Below are 25,818 nucleotides of genomic sequence, written 5' to 3'. Positions count from 1 at the left end.
AAGTGAGCACTAGACTAAAAGTCAGAGACCTGGCTGAATTCAAGTCTTCACTTTACCTCTGTTGAGCTGTGATAACCTTGGGCTACCCATTAGTGAGAGGAGTTTCAGTGAAACATAAGTGGTAGCATAGGCAGGACTGCCAAGCTAGTGAAAGTTGTATTTGGTTTCCTCATTCTTTGCTTTTTGAACTTTAGTTATGCATTATAACATCCTTTCCCTCTGCTTTCCAGATATTCAGAGTGCCCTTCCTACGTGTCCCTTGTGTTTCACATTTATCAGTCACTTGGTGGCACTGTTGTCTTTTTACCATGTCACTGTAGGTTTCAGGCCAGTTCAATGGGGCAAATGTAAGCTCTGAGCCTCCCCTTGTTTTTTGGGCTCTATTTTCATCAAAGGGGGAGGTGTTTTCTGTGTGGCCTCTGAGAGGTAGCCAGGGCTGGTTTTAGATGCCCCTCTACCACCTTGTTGCATACCTGTTTTCAACTTTCTTATATTTCCTCTTCCTCAGGCACCCAGAAATATTCCATGTTAGTGTCATATATATCATAACCACTAAGGATCATATAAGCTATATGATTAGAGTAGGTATGTTTTTCAGTGTTAAAATCCCCATTTAACTCAAGGTCCAGGCATGTGCCCATATTTGTCCAGAAGAATAATATGAGATACTGGGTCAAATGGCTTTCTTAAAATCTAGCTAAAACTATATCTATTGAATTTCTCCAATCTATTAGTCTGGCATGACAGGTTTTTTTTTAAAATTAAGTTGCCATTTGTTTTTTTCTAAGTGATACTATGTGTTTTATTCTCCATTTGTTACTTCTTGTTTTTTAAAGTTCTTTTGTTGCCATTGTTTTTATGTTACAATCATCCTATCCCTTTATATCCCCCTTATACACCGAAGGAAAACATTTGTACAAAACCAACCCACATGGTGGCCAAATCTTACAGTGTATCCCACATTCCATGGCCATAGTTCCCCACCTCTTCATTGAAAGAAAAGATACAGTTTTGTTGTTTACATCACTGTGTGACTTATTCTTTTTGTTTTAATTTATTCCAAACTTCCAAATCAAATCAAATAAGCATTTCTATATACATAGTGCAACAGAAAAAGATGCTTATACATGTATCCATGAATCTTATTGTATATAGCTTTCTTTTCTTTTTAAATAATAAATTCCAGAGGTAACTTTCAAAACTATCTTGCTTGTCTGTGTTTTTCTGGTTTTTCTTCTGTTCTCTTTTGAACATTTAAAAAATGCTCCAGTAGTCCTTTTTTAAAAGTGACTTATCATATGTCTTGAATCCATCACCTCTCAGTCAGGAGATGAGTAGCCTGCTTTGTCATAGTTCCTCTGAAATTGTGGTTGGTCATGGCACTAATCAGAGTTTTTAAGTGTTTCGGAGTGGTTTCTTGCTTCACCTCATTTCACTTTGCAGCATTTTGTACAACTATTCCCAGGTCTTATATTGCATTACCTGTTCTTGATGAAGCCCTGCTAATAACTCTTTGTGATCACTGTTTTTGTTCCAGTGTTCATGACCACTGGCTCTTTCAGTACCCTGAGGTGTAATTGTTCTAGATTTGGGACTTGAAGTCATCAAGAGCAGCTAACCACTCCCTTACTGTCTTCCTGCTTATGTGAGGTGTTACTTCCCTGTTAGTGCAGGTTTTCTCTGTGGTCCATTGCCATCAGTCCAGTTAAATAGAGTAGAAGTCTTCACCCTTCATTGAGTCTTTTCTTTTCATTAATATAATAAAAGCAGAAGAAAATAACAAAAGCATTTTTAATTGTCCTTAACATTCCTCCCCAGTCTCAACTCCTTGTTAATTTTAATCCTCCTGATATTCTTACAGTACTCTGCCATGCTTTTTTAGTTATACTCTGTAATTTATCCTTATTTTAATCTTATGCATGTGTTTTTTTATCTAAATTCATCAGCAAATTCCTTGCCAATCATATTCTTTTAGACACCTTATTTTCTTGTTCATTGAAATTGTTTGTAAATCTTCAGAATTTAATTTTTTCCATTCAGTTTTATTTTCATTTCCAGCTTCTCTCCCTTACCTTTTTCCTTCCCCACCCATTGAGAAGGCAAGAAATGCAGAATCCATTACAGATATGAAGTCTTGCAGAACAAATGTCTGCATTAGCCATATTCTGAAAAGGAAAAAATAAGTAAGAAAAAAAAAGGAAAAAATATGCTTCAGTTTGCACTCTGTGTCCATCAGTTCTCTTTCTGGAGGTAGATAATATTTTCCATAGTGAGTTCTTTGGAGTTGCTATGGGTCACTATGTTGGTCTGAGTTACTAAGTCTTTCAAAGTTGATTATCTTTTCAGTATTTCTGTTACTTTATAAATTGTTCTACTGGTTCTCCTCTTTTCACTCTGCATCAGTTCATATAATTTTCCCCAGGTTTTTTGAAACCATCCTCTTCATCATTTCTTATGGCACAATAGTATTCCATCACATTGAGATAGCACCTTTGTTTGGCCCTTTCCCAGCTAATAGGGATTTTTTTTTTCAGTTTTTTTCAGTTTTCAGTTCTTTGCCACCACAAAAAAAGCTGGTGTAAATATATTTGTAATTATGAACCCTTTTCATTGATTTCTTTGGGAGTATAAAGTAAGAGGGGTATGCACAGTTTGATAGCCCTTTGGACATAGTTCCAAATTGCTTTTCAGAATGGATTGATGAGTTCACAGCTCCACCTACAATGCATTAATGTACCTATTTTCCTACCCTTTAGCATTTGTCATTCTCCTTTTCTTTCATCTTAGTGGTGGTACTTCGGAGTTGTTTTAATATACGTTTCTCTAAGTATTAGTGAGTAGAACATTTTATGTGACTATTACAGCTTTGGTTTCTTCCTCAGAATTTCATTCTTAGGAGTTTCCATCCTTTCTGTGTTGAATTTTCTTGTGTTGAATCTTTTTTCTTAAAATAAATTTGGCTTATCTGTAGCATGAATATGTGAATGGTCCCTCAATGCTGTAATCCCTTCCAAATATCCCATTATTCCTGTTTATATACTCATACTACACATCTGACCTTTATCCTTCCTCGATTTGCCTTTCATGCATTTCCTTCTACCTGGAATTCCCATCTTATCTCAATATCTACCATTTCAAATTCTACCTACTCTATACAGCCCTGTTCAAATACCTTTTCATACAAAATGCCTTTATTTATTCCCCACCTTCCACAATTATACCTCCTTTCTCCTATCAAAGGCTTTTGGTATCGTTCCTAAATTATGTATATTTGAAACTAAGCTATTTATGTTCTGTCACTCCTACTAAATTAAAATCTTCGTATAGGCTTATAAGCAGCTAGGTGGCCAGCAGATGGAGCTTGGGCCTGGAGTCAGGAAGACTTGAGGTCAAATCTGTCCTCAGATACTTAATAGCTGTATGATCCTATGCAAGTCATTTAACCTTGTTTGCCTCAGTTTCCTCACCTACAAAGTGAGCTGGAGAAGGATGTGGCAAATCACTCCAAGATCTTTGCCATTGAAACCCCAAATGGGGTCATAAAGTTTGAGACATGACTGAACAACAACATCAACAGGCTTATGCAAAATCCTACCTAGAACCCAAGTGTCTTGCACATAATAAGCATTCAGTAAATGTTTATAGTAAATTTGATTGACTAATTTTAAATTTTCACTCTTGACTAACATGAAGCAAATTCATAGAGATGATATTCAAATCATCTTATTATGTTTCTTTGTAAATGGTCTGCGGCATAGTGCAAAGAATGCTGGTCTTGGAAAGTTTGCTCAGTCCATGACCATTGGTAAGACACCCATTTAGAAGTTCAGCTTTCACATCTCTAAAATGGGAATATTAGTAAATAACTATCTCACAGACTTTTGTAAGTTAGGTGTTTTATAAACCTTAAAGTATATATAAATATGTGCTATTATTATCCATGTAACATGAGATTTGATAGGTACTAGTTCTAACTATGGTCATAATTTTTTAAATGAGAAGTAGATTTAAATTGGTTTTACTGCCCCATATCCCTTTCCATATTTGTATATAGCTGATGATAGATAGCCTTCTTGCTTTCATTCCGCCCCACCACTCTTAATTTATGTTTTCCCTTATAAAGCAAAGATCAATTCCTACAGTTCTTACTATGCAAATCTATTTCTTTAGGTCCTAGGTAGATTAAAAGATGAAGAAATGAGATGTAGAAAATATTTACATCCAAGTTCATATAGTAAAGTGATTCATGAATGTCAGCAGCGAATGGTGGCAGACCATTTACAGTTCCTACATGCAGAATGTCACAATATTATACGACAAGAGAAAAGAAGTGGTAAGTCATATCCAAAAAATGTAAGTAAAAATCAGCAAACCAAGATTAATGGTTTATTGTTTTTGCAGAATTTAATGTTAATGCATCTCTCATAACTTTTAAATCTTGTATTTGGAAAATGTTCTTATAAGTACTTTATAAATACTTTTACAGATAGTGTAGGAATTACGGAGTTTTATATTGTAAGGTCATTTTCAAAAGGTGCATTTAAAAAGTACATCTTAAAAAATACTTGGAATTAATGAATTTAAATTATTTTTTTTTCTTACAGACATGGCAAATATGTACACCTTGCTTCGTGCTGTCTCAACTGGTTTACCTCATATGATTCAAGAACTACAGAACCATATTCATGATGAGGGTATTAGAGCAACTGGTAATCTTTCTCAGGAAAATGTGAGTTTTATAAGACCCTTTGGAAAGCTTTTGTTTTGATCACATTTGTCATTGAGTCCTAATTTGCTTTCACATGTACTTTCTTCCTTATCTTGATGTTGTTTTTGTCATTATCATATAACAATAATAATATAGTAACATTATGTAAATATATAATACTAATACAGATGTATTTAGATCAATGATTTTGGACCCCTTTATAGAATTTTTCGTTTTTTAAAAAATAGTGGATGATTCAGGATTCTTATTAACAGTGATTTAGATCTCTCAGCAATTGCTATTCAACTTTTGTGGAAGTAGATTGGATTTTTAGTAGTAGTAATAAAAAAACAGAGTGAAAAGAGAACAAAAGGATCTCATTGTCACTGGTTACCTGTGTTCTATGATCCCTTTTACCAGCATAGTGACCCTTATCTCTTTACAGGCAACCAGTAGTTTGACAATTGTTATTTTTTTAAATTAATTAATTTATTTCTAATTTTGAACATTCATTTCCAAAAGATTTTGAGTTCCAAATTTTCTCCCCATCACTTCCCTCCCCCTACCCCAAGACACTGTGCATTCTGATTACCTCTTCCCTCAATCTGCCCTCCCTTCTATCATACTCCTCCCTTTTATTACACCCCTCCCTTCCCTTTTCCCCATCTTCTCTCTTTTCTTGTAGGGCAAGATAAATTTCTATACCCCACTGCCTGTATTTCTTATTTCCCAGTTGCATGCAAAAAAATTCTCAACATTCATTCCTAAAACTTTGAGTTCCAACTTTTCTTCCTTCCTCTCCACCCATCACCACTGAGAAGTCAAGCAGTTCAGTATAGGCTATACATGTGTAGTTATGCAAAAGGCTTCCATAATAGTCATGTTGTGAAAGACTAACTATATTTCCCTCCATCTTATCCTGCCCCCCATTTATTCTATTCTCTCTTTTGACCTTGTCCCTCCCCAAAAGTGTTTACTTCTAATTACTCCATCCTCCCATTTGCCCTCCCTTCTATCGTCCCCCCCACACCCAACTTATCCCCATTCTCCCTTACTCTCCTGAAGTGTAAGATAGATTTTCATACCAAATTGAGTGTGTGCATGTTATTCCCTCCTTAAGCCAAATGTAACTTCACTTTTTCCCTCTCACCTCCCTCTTTTCCCCTCCACTGAAAAAGTTTTCTCTTGCCTCTTTTAGGAGAGATAATTTGCCCCATTCCATTTCTCTCTTTCTCCTTCCAATATATTGCTCTCTCACCCCTTAATTTTATTTTTTTAGATATCATCCCTTCCTATTCAACTCACCCTGTGCCCTCTGTCTATATGTATATAATCCCTCCAACTACCCAAATACTGAAAAAAGTCTTGAGTTACAAATATTATCTTTCCATGTAGAAATGTAAACAGTTCAACTTTAGTAAGTCCCTTATAATTTCTCTTTCCTGCTTACCTTTTCATGCTTCTCTTCATTCTTGTGTTTGAAAGTCAGATTTTCTATTCAGCTCTGGTCTTTTCATCAGAGTGCTTGAAAGTCCTCTATTTCATTGAATGATCATTTTTTCCTTCTGAAGTATTATACACCATTTTGCTGTGTAGGTGATTCTTGGTTTTAATCCTAGTTCCTTTGACTTCTGGAATATCATATTCTAATTCCTGTGATCCCCTAATGTAGAAGCTGCTAGATCTTGTGTTATTCTGATTGTATTTCCACAATACTAGCATTGTTTCTTTCTGGCTGCTTGCAATATTTTCTCCTTGACCTGGGAACTCTGGAATTTGGCTACAATATTTCTAGGAATTTTTTTTTTTGGGAGGGGGATCTCTTTCAGGAAGCAATCAGTGAATTCTTTCAATATTTATTTTACCCTCTGGTTCCTTGATAATTTCATGAAAGATGATGTCTAGGCTCTTTTTGTGATCATGGCTTTCAGGTAGTCTCATAATTTTTAAATTGTCTCTCTTGGATCTGTTTTCCAGTGAGATATTTCACATTGTCTTCTATTTTTTCATTCTTTTGGTTTTGTTTTGTAATTTCTTGGTTTCTCATAAAGTCACTAACTTCCATTTGCTCCATTCTATTTTTAAAGAACTATTTTATTCAGTGAGCTTTCGAACCTCTTTATCCATTTGACTAATTCTCCTTTTTAAGGCATTCTTCTCCTCATTGGCTTTTTGGAACTCTTTTGCCATTTGAGTTAGTCTGTTTTTAAAGGTGTTATTTTCTTCAGCATTTTTTGGATCTCCTTTGGCAAGCTGTTGACTTGCTTTTCATGATTTTCTTGCATTGCTCTCATTTCTTTTCCCAATTTTTCCTCCACTTCACTTACTTGATTTTCAAAATCCTTTTTGAGCTCTTCTGTGGCCTAAGACTGTTATATATATATTTTTGGAGGTTTTGGATGTAGCAGCCTTGACTTTGATGTCTTCTTCTGATGTTCTTCCTCATCCAAAAGGTTAGAAGAAAATACCTGTTCACCAAGAAAGTAACCTTCTATAGTCTTATTTTTTTTCCCTTTTTTGGGCATTTTCCCAGCCATTTACTTGACTTTTGAGTGCTTTATTAAGGGAAGGGTATATTCTAGGGACTTGTAAATTCTCAGTTCCTCCAAGGTGACACAATCAAGGGAGAGGAATTTACTCTTCTCCTGGCCTTTGCTCTGGTCTGGGGGCAACCACAAGCTTTAAGCCCAGGATCTGTGAGTAGGATTCCCTCTCCAGAGCCTCCACCAGCTCCACCACACTAGTGCTCTTCCTCACCTCAGGACCACCACTTAGAACTGTGACCCAGATCAACTGCTCATTTTCCCTAGGGTCTTTAGGCGGAGGACTTCAAAAATGGATGTTGCTGCCACAGTGGCTTCTGCTGCCCTGGGGCTAGGGCTTGGACAGGACCTTGCTCCCCTCTCTCCCAGGTGAAAGAGCTTTCTCACTGACCTTTGAAGCTGTCTTTGGCATTTGTGGGTTAAGAAATCTGGGAACCGCAGCTACTACCCATGATTCTGCTCCCTGAAGCCTGTTCCAGTCCTGCTATGTGGCCAAGGCTGAGCTGTGCTCCTCTCTGAGCCCATTATGATAGACCTTTCCTGTCACCCTTCCAGGCTCTCTTGGGCTGGAAATCTCTTTCACTCTGTTGTTTTGTGGCTTCTACTGCTCTAGAATTTGTTTAGAGTCATTTTTTACAGATATTTTATGGGCTATGGGGGTAGAGCTAGGGCAGATCTGTCCTTCTCTGCCATCTTGGCTCTGCCCGGAGAAATATTACTTTAATTTATGCTCTCAATTTAGATAAAAGAAAGATATCCTGATAAATTATATTGATGTTTAGGTTATTGTACAAATTGCATCTGTATGCTCTTCTTAAGTTTCCTTTTTTCTAGAATATATTCTATTCATTGATTGTGAGCCTAGGCTTCCATGATTACCAGGTTTTTATCTATAGAAATACCTTCCAAATATTTCCTTTCTCTTATCTCTGGCTAACTCCTAGTCAGGTGTCTCATCACTGTTTTATGGGGTTGAGTAAGTGGACTGCTATCCTCCACTGAAACAGGAAATCTCTCCTTAAGTAGTTGTCCTTGAGTAGTGTTGGTCTTCCCCTATTGTTGATAAAAAGATTGAACTGTTTTTTCTTTTAGTGAGTATACTTGTGAATCAGATGTTCTTCATCAATTTGTACGCCCTTCTCATGTTCACTGTGACATATAGGACTTACACTTGATGTGCAGACTTAACCAAGATGGACACATCAGACTTCTTGTGTGGCTGTGGCTACCCTAACTCCCCAATCATATAGCCAGTTTCCATTGATAGAGCTGATTATTAACCATGCCCCAGGTTCTGGAACTTTGAGCCTCAGATAGGGGAAAGGTCAGAATCCATTGCTTGGTTGACTTTAGCATGAATTTGGTATTGCTGCTATACACTCTGACCTCATTTTCATAACCATTCTCTTGTCTGTACCACAGTTCTAGTGTCTCTTTTAGGAATTCTCCTTATTTCACTGTGTCTTAGTCCCTGGCCTACTTATGTGCCTAGTGTCCAGTTCCTCCAGTGTCTTTAGTTTAATTCCTGATATTTGTTGTCAGACTTCCTTAGTCCTTTCTGCTTTTCTCCTGTTTCCTACTGCCAGATTTCTCACATGCTATTGATATCTACCTGTCTGATAAAATTTCCATTTACCAGGGCCTTTGCATTTTCCTTTCAGGAAGATTCCTAATGCTCTTTCTGGCCACTTTTTTTTAGCCATCTTCCTGTTGCCCAGGGGATAATTAGAGGGGAACACCCTTCTTCCTTCCATTCACAAGGTGGTGGTAGTTGAGGGTGCGCTTGGCTGAAAGATAAAACATTAGAGTTCTAGTCCCAGCTCTGTGCTCTTATCCTGCATGATTCACTCTGCTTCTCAGAACATTAGTTTCCTCATCTGTAAAATGGAGGGGTAGGATGATGTGATCTCTGAAAGTCCCTTTTGCCCTGACCTTCTGTGATTCTGTAATTCTTTGTTTACCTCATCCTGCCAGATGTTGGGATTGTCATCATCCTTCTCTTGGCCTATCCAACTTATGACAGATTCCTGGTTCCAGCAGTAAGTAAGTCGAAATGGTCTGACTTGCCCCTTGATGATCATGTTTTTATTGCCCTCTCTATGGAAATTAAAGCTCTTCCCTAATTCTCCCTCTTGCCTTCCTTTTTCCTGAGTGATATGTCTAGTTCATTTACAGAGGAGAGTTTCTGCCTCTTAAACAAAGTAAACTTTTGGATTTATTCAGAAAACCATTGTTCCACTTGTGGTCAAGCCTTCAGTTTACTTCTTTTCTTCCTTTTTCTTGATACCTGTTTCATCCTTGCCTCCACTCTATCAACAAGGATACAACAGCAGTAAAAACAAGCATTTACTAAGTAGTTATTATGTGCCAGGCACTGTGCTAAGCCCCGTGAATATAAAGGCAAAGCTCAGTCCCTGCCCTCAAAGAGCTCATTCTGTTAAGGAGTTCACATGCTAATGAGTTCCTCTCTATATACTTATTGGATATTTGGGTCCACAAGAAACAAAGTTTTAGTCAGAAAATCCTCCTCTGGTGTCTCAGGCAGAGGGTCTTAACCCTTTTTATGTCATGGCCCCCTGTATCAGTCTGGTAAAGGCTTTGAACCCTTTTTCAGGATGTTTTTAAATGCATAAAAGACATGGAATTTACAAGGAAAACATTTTGTTGAAGTGGAATTATCAAAACACTAAAAAAAAAATCAACCCTGAATGTTGCTACAGTTCACCAAACTAATTCACTTGGTATCTTCTTATACCCCCCAAGCTGTTGGCACTCTTCCTTTGTTCAGGTAAAACTTAATTCACCTCCTTAATGCTGATATAATTCAGTGTCTTAGTCTTGTTTAGAGACTTTAATATTTCTTGTCCTGGATTTGGGGGAAATTGAGACTTAGGACCAGGTTTGAATTTCAGTTCTGCCTTTTCTTGCCTGTATGACCTTGGACAAGTTACTTAACATCTATGCTTTGGTTTCTTCATCTGTAAAATGATAAGATTGGGCATGATGACCAATATTTGTAAAGCCAGTAGTCAACACTTATTTAATGAGTGCCTACTATGTGCCAGGCACTATAAGTGCTAGGAATATGAATATGAAAAAAAAAAACAGTCCCTGCCTTCAAGGAGTTTATAACCTAATGGAAAAGGACAACATCCAAAAGAAAGGTGAAAAGTAAGGAGAAGGGGGGGATAGGGCTGAGGTGGAAGGAGATACTTGACACGAGGACATGGTAGAAAAGCCAAAGAAATCCAAAGGAGTGCTTCTGGAGACGTCAAAGAAGTACAAAGTGAGTATAGTGAGGTAGGAAATGAGGCAGCATCATCCATGATGACTAGTGTTTGTGAAGCATTTAACACAGTACCTAGAACACAGGAGATGCTTAATAAATGCTTGTTCTCTTCCCTTCAACAGGAAGGGATTTTATTCCCAACTACAAATCTGAGCTTAGGAATACTGCCACCTTAATTTTAGCTTTCATTTTAGTTTGGTTGTGGGGAGTTCCCACATGTTTTGAGGAGTGAGTTGAAGGCTCAGTTTTTCTTTCTCTCTAAGGAAATATATTTTGTGAAGAATGCAGTAACTCAAGTAGTAATGAGAGAGTGCTAAAAGACTAAACTCTGAAAGGTTGTAGCCACATTCCTACTTGGGTGGCTTGATTTCCCTGTCCGTGGTGTAGGACAGGTATCCTAGAAGTGAAACTCTGTCTCTTTCATGTGTGTACTAGGCCTTTTCAGATGTTGCTTACTTTAAATAGCTCATTGTCTTATTTTATGATTTTTGTTGTTATTCTTTGGTGCTGCAAAATTTCGAGATGCTGCCTATTTGCAAGATGCTATGCCCCTGATTTCTGAGAGAGCTTCACATCATCCTCCTGTTCTGGATTCCATCTAGGGACATACTGATTATATTAAGTGACAACTGGATGGCATAGTGGATAGAGTATTAGGCCTAAAGTGAGGAAGACCTGAGTTCAGATCTAGCCTAGGCCTCTTAATAGCTATGTGACCATGGGCAAGTCACATAATAGTGACCTGCCTACCTCCCACAGTTGTTGAGAGTATCAAATATGATTATATTTGTAAAGTACTTAGCACATTGCCTGAATATAGTATATGCTTAATAAATCCTTCTTTCCTCCCTTTCATCCATCCATCCATCCATCCATCCATCCATCCATCCATCCATCAGAATTTAGCACATGAAAGGTGTTGTAGTTCAGTACTCAGTATTGTTCATTCATGCAGTTGAAGTGAATTGTATAGCTTTCTTTTGAAATATTTTTTAAAACAGTGAGAATTATATTATCTTTGTTATTAAAGACAGAGTTAGTAATTCTAAGGTTATACTTAGATATCGACAATGAGTAAAAGAAGGAGAGTACCCAGGTTTTCAGTCCTTTCCCTTTATGTTCTAAGTTGATGTTGTATCCTTTTTATCTCTATCGTAATAAAATCACTTAACTTGTAATAGATTATCAGATGCAGCAGGTGTTGCCACTTTAACTTAACGCCTTACAAAATTCCTTTTTTCCTTCATCATTATCTGTTATGCTTTTGGGTTTAGATACACTGTTATTGGTGGGTAGCACTTCTGTCTTAAGAGTTGAACATAGAATTATCAAAATGTCTCTGGACAAGCTTGACCCCAAACAAGAAATAAGAAGACAATTCCTCTCACTCTACAGAAGTAGGAGGACCACAGGTGTGGAACATTGCATATTTTTCAGATTTCTTTTGGATGTATCGGTCAATTTTACTAATTAGTTTTTCTCTTCATTCTTTTCTTAAAAAAAATTTTTTTCATACATGGGATAGAAATTTTAGCTCTGTAAAACTAAAAGATAGCCATGTCTAGGGTGGGAGGGAACAGAGAAGAAAAAAGAAATCTTCATGATAATTTTTTTGTGTATTTGAAAGAATAGCAAGCTGTGCATAATAGATTTGCAGTTTCATGTACAATCATCTTTTTTATTTTATGAAAATACTTGTTTTATTCTATAAATAAAAAATAAAATTTTAAAATATATCAATAAAATTTTATTTTGAAAAATACATCTTTAGATGGGGAAACTAGAAGACAAGATCTATAATAGTAAAGCAGCCCTTGAATATTGGAGTTTGATATTTTAAAATGTCCTCTCTTGACCACTAGTGTTAGATCATCAGAATCATAGCATTTTAGCAATTAATCCAAGCATTTATTAAGTTGCCTACTGTGTGCTACACACAGTATTAAGGAAGAAGCTTAGAAGTAATCTAGTTTAACTCACATATTTAAATCTATCAACAAATATTTACCTAGTGCTTGCTGTGTGAAAAGCACTACATGTGTATATGGGGAAACAAGCCCGTGTGACTTGTCTCAAATTATGTAGCTAGTTAATGGCAGAATGGATACAATAATTTTGATCTACTAAATTCTTGCCATTAGTCTGTTACGAGTTATTGTATAGTATCCACAAGCATTTTTTTTAAAAAAATATATCTTTCCCCCAATTATATGAAAATACATTTTTTAACATTTTTAAAAAATTTGAGTTCCAAGTTCTCTCCCTTTTACCCTCCCCTCCGCTCTCCCTGAGACAGTAAGTGATCTGATACAAGCTATACGTGTGCAGTTATGTAAAACATTTTCATATTTGTCATTTTGTGAAAGACAGAAAGGGAGGGAAAAACACTGTGCTTTGGATGCTTTGGGTCTCCATCAGTCCTTTCTCTGGAGGTGGATGGGATTTTTCATCATGAGTCCTTTGGGATTGTCTTGGATCATTGTATTGCTGAGAATAGTTAAGTCATTCACAATTGTTCATCATACGGTACTGCTGTTCTTATGTACGGTGTTCTCCTGATTCTGTTCACTTCAAACTGCGTGAGTTCACATAAGTCTTCCTAGGTTTTTCTGAAATCAGCCTGCTCATAATTTTTATAGTACATTAATTAGTATCCCATTACAATCATATACCACAATTTGTTCAGCCATTTCCCATTTGATAGGTATTCCCTCAATTTACGATTCTTAGCCACCACAAAAAGAGCTGCTGTAAATATTTTGTACAAATAGGTCTCCCCTTTAAAAAATCTCTTTGGAATACAGACCTAGGAGCACTAGATCAAAGAGTATGCACAATTTTATAACCCTTTGGGCATAGTTCCAAATTGCTCTCCAGAATGATTGAACAGTTTATGACTAATAGTGCATGAGTGTTCCAAATTTCCTACACCCCCTCCAACTTTAGTCATTTTATTTTTCTGTCATATTAGCTACCCTGATAGATGGGAAGTGGTACCTCAGAGTTGTTTTAATTTCCACAAATATCCTTAATTAAGTCAGTTGTCACTATTAACTTTTTAGCCTTGGCAAAGAGGTATTATGTCAGATACTAATGGATTGATGAAAATCCCTATTAGAGACATTTTGAGGTGCTTCTCAGGTATTTTAATATATTGTTGACTATTCACATAAAAATTGCTGAGGTAGTTTCTTCGGGAAATATTAATATGCCTTTACTTAATATGTTTTTATAATAGTTTGCTTAGAAAAATTTACTCTTTAAATTAGTTGACATGGAGTCAACTCAAGTTTAATTTATATTTAAAATTTTTTGTATCTAATTGTTTGATTTATATTGAATATTTGTAGATGCCAACTCAATTTGTGGAATCAGTTTTGGAGGTGCATGGTAAATTTGCCCAACTTATCAACACTGTTTTGAATGGTGATCAACACTTCATGAGTGCCCTGGATAAGGTAATTTTTATAATGAATGAAACAAAATTATATAATTTTATCGTCTGTCATACTGTCCCAGAATTGTGGATGAGTAGTCACACATGGGATGGTTGGAAGGTGACATTGTTATAATGTTTTGGGTAAATGACATATAGTACATAGTATTGAGATTATTTGGCCTAGACCAGTCAGGCAATTTAACAAGTTAAAATGTTAAAAGTCAAAGAGAGACTTTAACTTGTTAACTAGCCTTTAGATTTGTTCAAAGTTTAGAAGTAAGTAATATCTGTTTGACTTTAATGAACTGAAACAATTCATATCAGTTTTGAGTTAAAAATTGATTTTCTCTAAATAACTATCCTTCTGCAGCTTATCATCAGTCTTCCTTTGGTAGCTTCCTTGATTTTTCTTTGTATTTTTGAGCTCATTGTCTAGCATATATATATAAATACACAAATAAATAACAAAAATAAATGCATAAATAAGTTTCTGGCCAGTATATAGACATGTGCCCATTTACACATAGATTTAGCCATCCTCAAAATGACCAAATTTCACATGGGATGTGAATGGGATGACAATTCATTTACATTTCTATAGCCCTTTGAAATTTTAAAAATCTTAGTAATCCTTTGAAGAAGATATGGTACAAGTAGTATTATCTATATTTTACGGATGGGGAAACTGAGGCTCAGATAAGTTAAATGATTTGTTCATAGTCAGATAGCTAGTAAGAGTAAGATTTGAGATTTCAACTCTAGTCTCCTTCCTCTAAGGTCTTTCCGTTATGCCATATCTCCTCTTTAGTAAACCTATGTGGGAGGGTATAGGTTTTAGAAAGAATTTAGTTCATTTTTTAGTGGAATAGGATGTTTATGGAATTCCCATAGACGTGGCTAGAATGGTTAAATTATAATGATTTTAAACGAATAAATAAAATTTGGTTTTCACTTAGGTATTGATTAGGTATATAAAAATATATAAAATAGTCATGTATATGTGTGTGTATGTATATATAATATATATATGTTGTGTGTATGTATATATATATATATGTATACATATATATACATACACACACATACACACCCACACGTATATAAAGTTTTTCTTTCAGTTTTTAATGATGAATTTGATTACAAAGCACTGTGTTAGCTTTGTAATGCATCCATCAATCCATCAGACAACAAGCATTTATTGTGTTTTCTATGTAGCAGGCATTAGGATATAAATGCAAATAATAAAACAAGTCCTGTTCCCAGGCATCTTACATTCTAACAGCTCTCTTTCAGGTCCTGGCAGGAAACCTTTTGAAGGGCATATACTCATATTACTTACTGCTATTCACATAGCTCTTGAGATCTCCAGTCACTCTGCTTCCCATTTAAACAGTATTAATGATCAGACCCTTAGCTCTTAATCATGAAATATTTACTGACAGAAAGAAAACTGATAATCATAACTGGCCACACTTTCCCCCCAATACATGAAGTGTCCTTGAGGGAGATGAGACACAAATTAGAAAAACCTAACCATGAAAGGCATGAGTAGGAGGAAGCATGTACCTGGGGCAGCTTACCACTCTGGAAGGTAGACCTAGTGTCTTTGGTGTCTTTAAGTAACAGTGCTAAGCTGTTTGCCCATCCTCTGGGCCTTTCTACTCTCCTGCCAGACCTGCTTCTCTGCAGCCTCAGAAGGTTGTGCTCAGCTCTTTTAGCAAACAGCATCCTCTGTCCTGGCATCTGCAAAGCTTTCTAGGTCGGCTCCCTTGGCTGTGTGGCTGGGGCAGTGTTACCCTTTTTCATTGAAGAGCAGATCTCTAAAGCTTGGGCTTTGCAAAACTATTCAGGTATGTTCTCCAGGTTGGGAAGGTTTCCCCATCTCAAGCCATAAAGGCAAAAATGAACAACCCTAAGCAAATTGCTGAGGGGTTTATGCTTCCTCAAGCTATAGATGGTGTAAGAGAGCAAGGCAGCCTTTGTTCATTCAGCTCCTCCCACAGCAGATGATGCTCATTTCTCCAGTCATCTTTCTAAACTGGCCGTGTAGCCTCTCATTCTGCAGACCCAGCTCAAAGGTGCCACTTTGGTGTTTGTCTCTGCTCTGCTTGTCTGCTTGTGCCACTTTCTGGGCTCTGGTCTTTTGGCTTCTCTATGGTACTTTTTAATACTGGTTTTGACCTGCTGATTCCTTTGCCTCAGAGTCTCCACCCTTGTAGTGACTCACCTGTAGCTTAAATTGAGAAACCCAGTGTCCACATTTCCATCAAATATAACACAGACAGTATACAATTTTGTCATTGTCCCCAAATGATTCTTTGATTCATGGTTTACTGAGTATAAAATTCAAAGCCCCCAAAAAACTCACATATAAAATGGTTCTAGGAAACAATGCACTGGAGCTATCATTAACATCAGTAATTAGTTTGTCTCTAAAAAGCTGTTTTCACTCAAATCCTTTCAGAATATATAATGTCTTTCTTCAAGTATTCTTATCTGATGGTCTGGTTTTCTGCAATAGTCAGTAAACATTTATTAATCACCTAATATGTACCAGGTACCATGCTAAGCCCTAGAGATATAAATTTAATGGGATAAGATAGTACAAAAAAGGAAGCTGAAAGTATGAGAGTGTGTGTGTGTGTGAGAGAGAGAGAGAGAGAGAGAGAGAGTAAGTGAGTGTGTGTGTGTGTTATGGGGACATGCTCATGATAAAGTACCATTCAAAGAGCTATAACTGGATGAGAAATGAAGAGATAGCTGGCCATGGGAGCCCTCTTTAAATGAAGACTGGGAAGATCTTGTTGTTTCCTTGCTACAATCAGAGAGGGAAAAGGTACTGAGAATACTGATAAGATGGGTAGCAAACGTATTGCAATCCCTCTGGATGAGGAGGTCCCTGATCGTGATGGAATCTACTAGAAAGGAGTATAGTGCCCAAGTGGGACCTTTCAGCTCTTCTTAGAGAGAGAAGATACTAGTACTTGGGACTTCATGTAGAATGAAGTGCTGATGCTCCAACTTGAGAGAAGTGATGAATCCTGGGAGGTAGCAGTCAGGAGGGGATATATTCTAGACTTAGGGGACAGATGGTGCAAAGGCACAGGGATGGAAGAGGGAGTGTCATGAGTAAGGAAGAGTGAGAGGATCAGTTTGGCCAGATTGCAGAGGGTGGGAAGGGAGGCTGGGAGGATAGGTGGGGTCAAGGTTATGTTGGGCTCTGAAAGCGAAAGAGAGTAGTCTAGATCTTATTCCAAATGTAATAGGAAGCTACTGGAGTTAGAATTACTTGGTCGTCTTTAAGGACAAATAATTTGGTAGCAGCATATGAGGTGAAAGGAAGTGGGAAGAGACTTGAGGAAGGGAGACCAATTAGGAGGCTACTGTAACAACTTAGGAGATGATGAGGGCCTCGACCAAGGCTGCATCCATGTGAATGGAGAGAAGGGCTTGGATGGAAGAGATATCATAAAGGGAGAGACAGTAAGTTTTGGCATTTGATTGGATCTATAAGGTAAGGAAGAGTGAGGAGTCAAAGGTAGTGCTTAAGTTTATAAACATGAGACAGGAAGGATAGCAGGAGCTTTGACAGAAACAGGAAAAGTTTTGATTACATTTTTTAAAAAAAATTAAACATTTCTTTTCTCTCTTGCCTACATCCTACTCTTCCTACCCCTGCACCCCAAATAATAAAGAGGAAAAAGAAAATTTTTAAGAAATAGGCGTACTTAAACAAAAGAAATTTTTCTCATTGACCAAGTCTAAAAATGTATGTCTTCTTCTGTATTTTGAATCCATCATTTCTGAGTCAAGTGATGGGTAGCATTCTTCATCTTTGATCTTCTGGAATCATGGCTGCTCATTGCATCTATAAGAGTTCTCAAGTCTTTCATAGTTTGTTTTCTTTACAGTGTTATTATTATGCTAGAAGTTATTTATTTGAATTACTTTCTAGCTGGTCTCCCTATTTCCAATCTTTTCTCCTCTCCAATAGTCCTTCATATTGCTATCTTCCCAAGGCATAAGTCTAGCTCTGTCAACCTCCAGCTCAGAATCCTTCAATGGTGTCCCATTTCCTGGAGACTGAAATACAAACTTCTCAGATTGACATTTCAAATTGTCTGCAAACCTCCTCTACCTATCTCTCAACCATCGTACTCTTTATGTCCCTTTCCAGTTGTTCCTTACTTTATCATGCTTTCTCCCACCTTATCCTTTTGCAGCAGTGGTCTTGACAAGAATAAACTCCCTCCACATCTCTGGCTGTTGAGATTCTCAATGTCTTTCAAGGTACAGGTCATAGGAAGTGCTAGAGCTAGAAGTTTAATCAGTCAGTCACTAAGCAAGTATTTAAACACAATTAAATATTTTTTATGTGCCAGGGGCTACTGAGGTTACAAGTGAATGAAACAATTCCTACCCACAATGAACTTACATTATAATAGGGAGACAACAGACACATAGAAAACTATATACAGCATCAGTATAGAGTTAATATAAATATATGCAAAGTGACTAAATATGGATAGTCCAGGAACAAGGGCTATAGCAATGTGAGGGATTAGGAAAGACTTCATGCAGAAGGTGGTGTGTGAGCTGAGTCTTCAAGAGGAAGACATACTCTGTGAGATGGCACTGAGGAGGGGGAGGGCCTTCCAGACATTGGGAACAGACAGAGGCACATGGACATGGGATGTCATGAGTGAGAAACTGAGAAGGCCAGTTTGGCCAAATCAAAAAGTGCAGGAGGGAGAATAATGTCCAGTGAAGCTGGAAATACAATTTGGAGTTGGATTATGTAGGGCTTCCAACTAGAGCTTAACAGAGGAATTCATATTTAATCCTGGAGACAAGAGGAAAACATTAGGGTTGAATGAGTAAGGACATCATATGGTCATATCTGTGCTTAAGGAAAATTACTCTGGCACCAGAGTGTGAGATAGACAAGAGTGGGGAGAGACTTGAGGTAGGCAGACCCATTAGGATGCTGCTGCAGTAATCAAGGGGAATGGAGAGGAGGCCCTGAACTAAGATGTGGTATCTGTTTGGGTGAGAGAAGTGGTCAAATATGAAAGAAGTGAAGGTACAGATAGCAAGATTTGGCAACTGATTGGATATGTCAGGTAAAGGAGAGTATGAAGTCAGGATAGTGCTGAAGTGGTAAACCTGAGATGCTGGAAAGATGGTAGGACCTTTGAGAGAAACAGAGAAGTTTGGGAGAGGGGAGGGTGCAGGGAAAAGGTGATGAGTTTAGTTTTAAACATGTTGAGATTAAGATATCTTGGGGACATTCAGTTTGAAATGCCCTGTAGGCAATTGGTGATATGTGACTGAAGCTCTAAAGAAAGATACTGGGGATGGATATTTAATTCTGGGAGGCATCTGCATAGAGATGGTATTTAAACTATTTAAGCCTGTGAGAGCTGATGCCAAGAAAGAACTCATCTGACACAAAGTCCATGCTCTTTCCAAAACACCACAGTAGCTCTGCCTTAGATTGTAAACTTTTTCATTGTTCTTTTATATTTTTCATTATAATAATGAAAGCAAATGAATGTGTACTTTATATGAATTTCTTGATTTCTCTGATATTTCTACACATGTTCATACTTGGGCATAGTGCCATTTAATCAAAGGATTATTAAAAAGAAAACTTGATAGCAATTGCATTTAAAATTAACATTAATTTTCATCTCTCTTATTCTGTATTTCCATATAGGCTCTGACATCAGTAGTAAACTATAAAGAACCCAAAGCTATTTGCAAAGCACCTGAACTGGTAAGGAAGAAAATATTCCATTATGCCAAAGGCTAATAGTGCAAGAAAATTCAGAATGTCACTATTAGGAAATATCAGTTTTTTCCCATCATTTTAGCTTTTTGAGATAAAGTAATCAAGTCATATATTTAGAATAGAGACCAGAACCTATGACCTTCTTTAACCTGTTTTTCAGAGCAGATAGATTTTGCTAGCTACTTCATGTGCACTTTTGTACTACTATATAATATTCACAAAAAGAAACTGAGGGTTTTTAAAAGTAGTCATGACTGACTTTCAATCAGTTTTTTGCATAGTCCCTTATAGTAAGCTCAGTAAGCTTATTTCATTTTAAAATTTTGAGTTATTAAAATATGGTAAATGAGTTTGTTTATACATTGATTTACTTCTTTTTAAATGTATGCTTTGGGAAGGTGAAGGACATGTTTTTCTGATCTATTTTATATTATGTCCTGTATAACACCCTTACAGTGAAATGTATATCTCACTCAATCTCATTTATGAGTAAAATTTAATATATGTGTCTATTTACTTATAATTGAATAATAAATAATTTATTTCCAATTTTTTTTGAGCTGGCCAAGTACTGTGATAACTTGCTAAAAAAATCAGCAAAAGGAATGACTGAAAATGAAGTGGAAGACAAGCTCACCAGCTTCATTACTGTGTTCAAATATATTGATGATAAAGATGTTTTTCAAAAGGTGAGTAGCAGTTCAAATTGTAGAGAAAAGAAAAGATTGTTGTAAAGTTTTTCTGTCATTTTTAAAGTATGCAAAAATTTGAAATGATTATGAAATAACCACTTCTTTCCCCTCCAATAGTTTTATGCCAGGATGTTGGCCAAACGTTTAATTCATGGCCTGTCTATGTCTATGGATTCTGAAGAAGCCATGATCAATAAATTAAAGGTAATGTAATAATCACTCTTTTTGAACTACATAACAATATTATATTAACAATTTTACATGTTGCCTAAAACCATTTTCAAATACATATGTTCATGTCTGAAAAGTTAAATTTCTGAAACAAATTTTAGGTGTGTATTCACTTTATGTAAGGCTTCTATAATCTATAAAATAATTCACCTAAAGATTCTTTGAAATTGCATCCTTTTGGGGTGCAATTGAGTTAATGTATTTTTTCCCATCCATTGCATAATCATTGACTGCTATTAAAAACTAATATCTAATATTCATTTTTTGTTTGTAACATGTCTGAAATTCTTAAAAACAAAATTGGATATGACAGTTCACTAACTATTTTTAATAAGACATAAAGAATGACTGAAAATGGGGATTATTTCATTCTTTGTTTGTACCACTAGCAGCTAACATACAGTAGACAACTAATAAGTGCTTGTTGAATGCTTTGGTGGTAAATATTTCATATTTAGCATTAGTCAGAATACTTTACAATGGAAAAAGGAGTTAGAAGTAATATTTATGTACCATCCTTCATGTGGAAATACTGATACTCATCCCATCAACATGATATGTATTTATTTGTTTTAGGGAACCACAGAGTTCACTCATTCATTCATTCTCATGTCATTCCTTTTTACCCTTGTGACATCTCTCTCTTAGATTAGGAATTCGTTGTGTGGCCTCATAGTGGCTTTGAAGTTTGTTGGGTTTAGAGCAATTTAAAACAGATTTTCTCTTCATGGCATATTTATTATGACAGTCTTAATAAAAGTTACAGAAATAACCATTCCTTGTAACCTAGTAATTCTGTTATGTGTTATGTTCCCTAAGAGTATTATAAAAAAACAAAATGAGCTCTCTGTTCAAACATTTTTAAAGTATTATAATTAGTAATTATAACTAAACACAGTCTAAATGTCCAACAATAGAAGAATAATTAAATAAAATGTATGTTATGGGAATCTTATAATGCATTTAAGGTTGGCATGTATGAAGAATATTAAGAAATCCTGAAGGACATTTATTAAATGGGCAAGGCAAAAAAAAGCAAAGCCAGAGCAAGAGAGTACATTGGAGCTATGACTACAAGATAAAAAATGAATGGGAACAGATGCCAAGGATTTTGATGGAATCAAAGAGGGAGTGACTAAAAGATTAAGGGGTTATGCACTGAGCTTCATTAATTTAATTGTAAATTGATATAAAGTACTTGGTTGTATTCTTTTTTAATATTAAGATCATAATAAATCATTTAAAAAATTAAAATGTTTTGCACTCTGTTTTAAAAGGCATATGTCTTATATACTTTTCTTTTTTTGTTGACTGAAAACATGACACTTTTTCCAATCTGTTTGTGTCTATATTCAATTCAGTAAATATTTATTAAGCACCTACTTACTACAGAATATTTCTGCCCAGTAACTGACATTTTTGTCGGCAGTGAATGTGGTAGATTGATGTATCAGCTTTTTTTTTTTTCAAATGTATAATTGTCTGTTACATCACATTCCAGTTTTATTAGATTACCAGAGAAAATAGTATTAGAGAAGTAAGTTTTGAAAATTGAGTGTTTTGGTTTGAAAGCAACTAGTATGGCAATTCAGAGGGTGTTTCTTTACTAGGGATGTACTGTAATTCATCTTTATGACCTAGTAGCTAACATATTTTCTTATTAATCCCACCCACATCTTTTCATGTTGAATAATATTTTTTAAATCTGTCATTACAGCAAGCCTGTGGATATGAGTTTACAAGCAAACTCCATCGAATGTACACAGACATGAATGTCAGTGCTGATCTCAACAACAAATTCAACAATTTTATAAAAAATCAGGACACTGTAATTGATTTGGGAATTAGTTTTCAAATATATGTCCTACAGGTATGAATAGATTTTTACATTGTATTAGTTTAAAATATTGTGAGTGGTTACATAAATGAATGGAAAAGTATTTGTTAAGCACTTTCTATGTGAGAAGCGCTATGCTAATCCCTGGGGATACAAATAAAAAATCCCAGGCATTCCCGTACTCCCAAGGAGTTTATATTCTAATTGGAGAAGATGTTACATACATGTAGAAAGATTTAGCTGTAGGGCAGGTGAAAAAGTCTGGTATTCTTTGGGGTAGCATTGTAAAGGCAGATGGCAGTGGCTAGGGTTCCTTAGGTACATAAATGGATTAAATTGCACTGCCCAACAGTAAATCAGGAGAATACAGCTGGAGGGCAGATGATAAGGTCTTTTACTGGTATTCCATCTTTCCGAAAGGATTGTTTTCAATGATCCTTTCTCATCTAAGTGGGGTGTGTGCGCGTGTGTGTGTGCGTGTGCGTGCGTGTGTGCGTGTGTGTGTGTTAGGGTTTGGGCATTTGGGAATGCTGTCCACTCCTAGAAAGTGAAAGGACATCTTTGGGGAAAAGGGTTTCCTGAATTGTCTGCATCACTCATGGAATCTGGCAGCAGGTGTCTTCAGGTGGGGAACGAGAAGGGTCTTACTTACTTACTTACTTACTTACTTGTACTAAGCCCTTCAGCATACATTTTACTATAAAATCAGCTGTGTATATTACTCTTTTAAATTTATGTAGTCTTTAGAATGTATTATGTTGGGACAAATTTTGCCTTTTTACGTTATTTGGGAGAAATGCTTTATGGTATTAAGTAATATTATGACTTATTGTCAGGCTTTGGAAAGGAGACAATTTTAGTTGCAAATTTACCTTTACATTTACTTTAATGTTAAATTATAAACCATTCAGTTTTAAAGATATTTTCTTTTTTCTTCAGGCTGGTGCATGGCCTCTTACTCAATCTCCTTCCTCTACATTTGCCATCCCTCAGGAACTGGAAAAAAGTGTACAGATGGTAGGTTAGCCAGAAACTTGCTGGGAAACCCAGGAAGTTTTAATGATTTATAGCTTTAGAGTTACTACGCTTTTTATTTATTAGACATGCAAGTGTTCATCAGTTATAAAGACAGTTGATCTGTCTTCTGGGAAAAAAGGTAAATCATAATTACTGTTGTTTGAAAGCTGGAATATTCTTTGGCTATGTTAACACAGGTAAATGACTGCCTTTTTTATAAGCAGTTGTTTTATAAAACGAGAGTGAAAACAGCACATTTCTGAGGAATATCTTTAGTATACATACATTGTAACATCCATGTAATTAATTTTGGTATCAAAAGTTCTAAAAAATAAATAAACCAATGAAAATTACTACTCCTCGGTGAAATAATTTTTTTTTGTTAGGATATATGCCATTTACTTTGAATTTCAAACATTTATTCTGTTGAATATAAGAAAATTTCAAAAATTGCAACTCATGTTTACCTTATCTTCTATGTTTCAGTTAGATTATCTACACCATTTTAGTGCCTCATTTTGTCCTATTTTAGGTTATTGCATTTCATATGTTTTATAATTTTTGGATAAGTAGATATTAAGAAAGGCAAGAAGATTTTCTGTTAATAGATTGATCAAAGCTTTAAGCTAAGTTACAGTTGTTTTTAAATGCAGTTAAGAAAAGCAACTGAAGCTTGGTACCTGAATGATACATCTTGATTCCTTATTTACTTCTAGCATTGAGTGGACCTACAAAGTATTAGGTTGGGCAGTGGGCAGGTTTTGTTAGGAGAGAGGAAAGCACACTGCAGTGTTGGCTCCTGCCGGGTCCACCAGTACCCTGTGAATGACAATGTATATAGAGCCCATTTTCTTAAAAATAATACAAAAAAGAACCTAATTGAGTATCACTGTGGCTCATTAACTAAAGCAGTCAGTTCCCTATGTTCTGATTGAAAGGTTAGTTTTAAGTGTACACTTTAAATGGGAAGGTGATGGAAGAATAATAAAATGCACTAGTGGCTCCCATTGTCTTCCTCTTTAACCCTAAGTTAAATGAGACTTTGTTACTCAAAGTCTAAATAATTATTACTGCACCTGTTTGAGTTTCACATGTGATAATGATTATTAAAATAAATACAGAAACAGTTCTTTAACCTTTAGACTGTACACATGGCGTGGTCCAAGCCACTTCTTTCCCATACACCCCACTCCCGCAACTCTGGGAAAACATGTAGGACTTGATGATGGTCCCAGCAGCCTCTGCTGTAGATGGCAATCATTTGTTGATTGATGTTTTCTGAGAGGTTTCATGGGAGAGCATAAGGACAGAGTTCCTAGTAGTAGCATATGTGTTAGCTGTCATGATTGCTTGGTGTTGGAAGAGACTAGATTGTGAAAAGTCTCCACTTGTCTATCTTAACTAAAAAAGATTTTCATCTTTTTGGTGTTTTATGCTTCACAGTGAGGTTGACATCTATTTTTCACTTGCCCTTCTTTTACTTGCCCTTCTGTCAACCCTGTGTGTTATGTCCCTCTATTATAAGGTCTTTGAGAGCAGAGACTGTCTTAGTAATGTATTTATATCCCCATTATCCAACATACAGTGGTTGCTTAATAAATATTTGTTCATTCAGGTAGAGCAGTTCATTGTAGATGAGCTTAAATGTAGAGAGTACAACCAGGTTCTGTTCTTAGACTTGACAGAGAGGGGACATAAAGACAGAAATCTCAAGCCTTTTCATGGACTGAGCCTAGGACTGCAAACATGCTTGTCAGTTCTGTGCTCATCTGTCAAATTTGCCGGGTTTTTTTAAGGATTTGCCTAACCATTACCAGATTACAGTTAGAATTGTAAAATTATTCTTCACATAATACCGTATTTACTTGTAAATATATTTCTCACATAATATTATATTTATTTATAAATCTAACATTTCTTTTTGCTGTATTCTTAAACTGGAGTTTGTGAACTTTAAAAAAAAAAGTCTTAACTATATTTCAGAGTAATTGGTTTCCTTTGAAATTCCTATATACTTTGACTTATGCATTTAAAAGATTATTGTGAGAAGAGTTTCATAGTCTTCAGTAAATTGACAAAGGGAATCTATGACACAAAAAAGATTATGAACTCCTGCTTTAGAGTTTATCAATTTTCTTGATTCCTCTATCAATGAGTTTTGTTTTTAAACTTGAAATAAAATTTTAAGCATAAAAATGTATTTTTTTCTGTACTATCATTAATGAAAAATTTTAGGATACCTAATTTATTAAGAGCACTATGCTAGGT

At 35.9% G+C, this 25,818-nt stretch overlaps 1 protein-coding gene across 5 annotated transcripts in view; it reads left to right on the top strand.

The window, feature by feature from the left end:
- CUL2 (cullin 2) overlaps nt 1–25,818 on the top strand; it is a 116,098-nt gene that overhangs the window by 71,480 nt on the left and 18,800 nt on the right. For all 5 annotated transcript variants that reach the window (XM_072651999.1, XM_072652000.1, XM_072651998.1 and 2 more), the window contains exons 9-16: nt 4,171–4,333; nt 4,605–4,729; nt 13,891–13,998; nt 19,699–19,758; nt 20,334–20,462; nt 20,583–20,669; nt 22,414–22,566; nt 23,473–23,550. In XM_072651999.1, the coding sequence (XP_072508100.1) occupies nt 4,171–4,333; nt 4,605–4,729; nt 13,891–13,998; nt 19,699–19,758; nt 20,334–20,462; nt 20,583–20,669; nt 22,414–22,566; nt 23,473–23,550 (903 nt within the window). The remainder of the gene's footprint in view (nt 1–4,170; nt 4,334–4,604; nt 4,730–13,890; nt 13,999–19,698; nt 19,759–20,333; nt 20,463–20,582; nt 20,670–22,413; nt 22,567–23,472; nt 23,551–25,818) is intronic.

The sequence above is a fragment of the Notamacropus eugenii genome, chromosome 3 (genome assembly GCF_028372415.1).
Source record: "Notamacropus eugenii isolate mMacEug1 chromosome 3, mMacEug1.pri_v2, whole genome shotgun sequence".
Lineage (NCBI taxonomy): Eukaryota > Metazoa > Chordata > Mammalia > Diprotodontia > Macropodidae > Notamacropus > Notamacropus eugenii.
The sequence above is the reverse complement of the archived record's forward strand: the minus strand, read 5'-3'. Positions and strand labels throughout refer to the sequence as shown.